General features: G+C 54.4%; 1 protein-coding gene across 1 annotated transcript in view; it reads right to left on the bottom strand.

Annotated features, from left to right (window-relative positions):
• Positions 1–857: 857 nt before the first annotated feature.
• LOC103610244 (saoe class I histocompatibility antigen, A alpha chain-like) overlaps positions 858–4,180 on the bottom strand; it is a 5,272-nt gene continuing 1,949 nt past the window's right edge. The window contains 5 exon segments of the mRNA XM_008594446.1: positions 858–1,274; positions 2,110–2,184; positions 2,186–2,226; positions 2,350–2,625; positions 3,227–3,502. Coding sequence (XP_008592668.1) covers positions 2,131–2,184; positions 2,186–2,226; positions 2,350–2,625; positions 3,227–3,502 — 647 coding nt within the window. The 3' untranslated portion in view covers positions 858–1,274; positions 2,110–2,130.

Here is a 4,180-nt window from a genome sequence, read left to right as displayed (position 1 = left end):
CTCCCTCCCCAGCGCTCCTACACACCAGAACATATGATTATATTTCTCTCTTCAGAAAAGACAATCCTTGACTTATGGGTTCTATTTTCCAACCAAAGAAAAATTTAAATTAGGTTTATAAATCCATGAGTTTGGATTGGAATCACCTCTACAATCACTAGAGATAAGGACAGAAAGAGGGTGTAGTTAGGCGAGCAGGACAAAATTCAAACAGCAATTTATGTAAGATAAGAAAGTATGAGATTCCTCCTCTCTGCTAATTCCAAAATCAGGTTCCTTTAAAAAGGTTAGGGAAGAAATGGATAGAACAAACCCAGAAACAGCTCTGTGAGGGCAAGAGCTGGACGAGACTGAAAATTCATCTTTTGATACCACAGAGTGTTTGTGCAGCAGCCACCTCTTGTGGGGACAATGATGAAAAATGACTACTGCTGCTGTCAGAGATGGGGAATAACTACAGAAGAATGAGACCAGAACTCATATACAAAACATTAAAACACATAATCCTTTACAGAAAAAAAGACACAAAATATAAACACACAAAAAATGGGGACTGAAGGCTAGACCCAGGCCTGAGCCTAGGCTGACCTGGTCACGCCAGCCCTCACTGCCCACAGTCCTGGAGACAGGACAAGACCCAGGCGATGTCTGAGTCCTTGTGATCACAGGTCCTGATGGAACAAGGTTCTACTGAAGGGACAAGGTCAAGGGAGAAGTGAAGATGACCCAGCTGAGGACTGACTATGTCAATGCCCACGATGGACTGAGCACCGACCGGGCACAGGCCCTCTCCACACTCGGCTCATCATAGCCTTCCCTGTCCCCACCTGCAACAGATGAAGCACAGCAAACACGGATTCTAGAAAGTTCTCACTGTCTCCATTTATTTCCACTCAAATTTTTACAAATCTTCCTCTCTTCCAATTAATCTATCATCCCCTCACAGCAAGAATTTGAAAAAACAAACATATTCAGATTCTTATTTTCATTAGAGAAGTAAAAAGCTGCCCTTAGTGCACCATGAAGTTAAGATGGGGGTGGAGACCTCCCAGCCCCACCGCTGCTTAGGGGCAAGTTGAGTGGAAAAGGGAACACAGGTCAGGGTGAGGAGAGGTCTTGGTGGGCAGGGGTGGGCTGGTCTTCCACACCTCACGTCATACTAACAGGAGTGCAGACACATTCAGATGCCATTTGCAGAAAGAGCGTTCTTAAGTCGCAAAGGGGAGGTGTGAACAAACAGCATCACTCAGTCTTTGCAAGGCAGCTGTCTCATGCTATAATAAAGATAAGCATGAATAAATTCAGGTCAGTCACTGTAAGTGGTAACACCCTGAACAGCCCACCACACACTCAAAATGTCCCAATCAAATAGTCCCCATAATCCAGTCATTGTCACCTCTTCCCCACCCCCTCTCCCACTTCAGGCCCTCCAGGGTCTCACCATTAAAAGCCATGAGAGACATGTGTGAGCCCTGGGCACTGTCACTGGCTGGGGTATAACAAAACAGGACCTGGTCAGAGCCCACAGGAGATGCAGCTAAAGGAGGTATTATGGGGTGGGTGAGCTCCCCATGCATTCCTACTTACACTGTCCCAAGGGTCTCAACATCCCCACCTTATTTACTAGCAGCGTGAGTGTAGCTCCCTCCTTTTACACTTGTGGGAAGAAAACATCCTGTGAGAGACCAGGCAAGAGGCAGTGGCATAAGGTCCTAGTGGAATTCCCTAGTCTTGGATCCCAGAGAAGTTTCCAGAACTGTGACTGTAGACCCACAGCAGGATCACAAAATACAAGGAAAGAGGATATGTGGGGACTGGACCAACCACACTACTTGAGGGCTGTCTTCAGCAGGGGACCTTCCTCTATGACCTGTGACTGCTGAAAATCAGGTCCCCATCCCCACAATCATCAAGGTGATAAATTTATCCTTGATTTTTACATGTGCTTTAAATAACATAGGTGTTAGCACACAGGGCCCCAGGCAGGGTAAGCATGTGTGTGCGTGGATGATACTTTCCAGTAATGAGGGAAGAAGCAGTTCTAAGTGGGGCTTGGAGCCCCGCAGTGGGACAAGAAAACTCAGACCACACTACTCAGCCCTTCCCTACCTAAGCTCTTCTTCCTCCACATCACAACAGCAACCACAGCTCCAGCGACCACAGCTCCAAGGAGAACCAGGCCAGCAACAATGCCCATAGTGGGGATGGTGGGCTGAGGAGGTGGCTCTGGGAAGAGATGGGAAGGTGAGGGGCCCTGATCCCCAAGTCTCAGCTCTGCTCTATGGAAGGTTTATAAAATGCTTTCTGCTTTCCTTGACATGAGGCTCTGCCCTTCACACCCCTTCTTACCCCATCTCAGGGTGAGGCGATCAGGCAGCCCCCCATGCTGCACATGGCACATGTATCTCAGCTCCTCCCCAGAAGGCACCACCACAGCCGCCCACTTCTGGAAGGTTCCATCCCCTGCAGGCCTGGTGTCCACAAGCTCCGTGTCCTGAGTCTGGTCCTCCCCATCACGCTGCCAGGTTATGGTGATCTCTGCAGGGTAGAAGCCCAGAGCCCAGCACCTCAGGGTAGCCTCATGGTCAGAGATGGGATGGTGGGTCACGTGTGTCTTTGGAGGATCTGAGGAGAAAAATCAGGAAATTCAGACACTTTGAGTTACTTCCCATGGGCATTAAAGCAGAGCTCATGTGACCACCCTAAGAATGAACAGGACAATTGGGGTGGGGGAGGGAGCATAAAACCCAGACAGCAGCCTGGACACAGACATCTGTGATAACTTCCTATTGCTTGGTAAGTTCTAGACTTAGGGTAAGACAGAACTCTAGGCTAGGACGCTTCTGGGGGAGAAAAAGACTTGGGGTCATGACCTTGGAGGAGGCCAGGAGTCAGAAAAGCTGGGATCAGACCTTCAAACGTACTGAGTGTGAGGCAGAGAACAAGGTCTGAGACAGAAAGTCATGGTGCCCAAAGACTGCCTCAGTGGTCAAAGGGACTGTCTTCTCCTTCAACCCTGGAGAGATTCATCGCTTAACTGTCCTGAGAGAAGGGCGGCCCTCAGAGTCCCTCTCTGTACCAGGTCTGGAAACCCATGAGGATTCTTCCCCCTCTGGACAACACGGAGGGCGACACTCTAGCGTCGGTTCCATTTCCCTCCCCTCCGTGTGGGAGGCGAGCAGGGGGACATGTCAGGAGATGGGAGCTGCCCCGCGGCCCCTCGCACCTGCGCGCTGCAGCGCTTCCTTCCCGTTCTCCAGGTATCTGCGGAGACACTGCACGCAGGGGCCCTCCAGGTAGGCCCGCTCTTGCTCCGCCTCACCGGCCGCCTCCCACTTGCGCCGGGTGATCTGAGCCGCCGCGTCGGCCGCGGTCCAGGAGCGCAGGTCCTCGTTCAGGGCGATGTAATCCGCGCCGTCGTAGGCTTCCTGCCAGTACCCGCGGAGGAAGCGCCCGTCTGGCCCCACGTCGCAGCCGTACATCACCTGGATGGTGTGAGACCCTGGCCCCGCCCCCGCCGTCAGCCCCGTCCCCGCCCGACCCAGCGCCCGGATTTCTAAACCGAAAATGAAACCGGGTAGAAGCCGCCCGGGCTCTTCCCGGGTCGATTGTCTCGGCGGGACCCGCAGCCTCAGGGTGAACCTGGGACCCGGAGTGTCGGGACGACCCCGGCCCGTCTGAGGAAGATGGGGGTCGTGACCTGTGACCGGGCCCGGGTCACTCACCGGCCTCGCTCTGGTTGTAGTAGCCGAGCAGGGTCCGCAGGTTCACTCGGTCAGTCTGTGCGTTGCTCTTGCAGATCCGTGTCTGCTCGTCCCAGTACTCCGGCCCCTCCTGCTCCACCCACGGCGCCCGCGGCTCCACCCTCGGAGTCTCGGCGTCGCTGTCGAACCGCACGAACTGCGTGTCGTCCACGTAGCCGACGGCGATGAAGCGGGGCTCCCCGCGGCCGGGCCGGGACACGGCGGTGTAGAAATTCCGCAGGGGTTGGGAGCCTGGGGGCGGGGAGGGGCTGAGACCGGACCGACCCTCCTCCGGGTGCGGGACCCCCGGGACCCCCGGGACCCAGGCTGATGGGCGGGAGGGAGCAGGGGGCGAGGGAGACGGAGAAGGGGCGGCGGCACTTGGAAGGACCACGACTCACGCGTGGGTTGGGGGAGGCAGGACAGGGGGTGGCCCA

Source organism: Galeopterus variegatus, unplaced genomic scaffold (assembly GCF_000696425.1).
Source record: "Galeopterus variegatus unplaced genomic scaffold, G_variegatus-3.0.2 Scaffold10812, whole genome shotgun sequence".
NCBI classification, from domain to species: Eukaryota; Metazoa; Chordata; class Mammalia; order Dermoptera; family Cynocephalidae; genus Galeopterus; species Galeopterus variegatus.
Note: the sequence above shows the minus strand (reverse complement) of the source record. Positions and strands in the feature narration are given on the sequence as shown.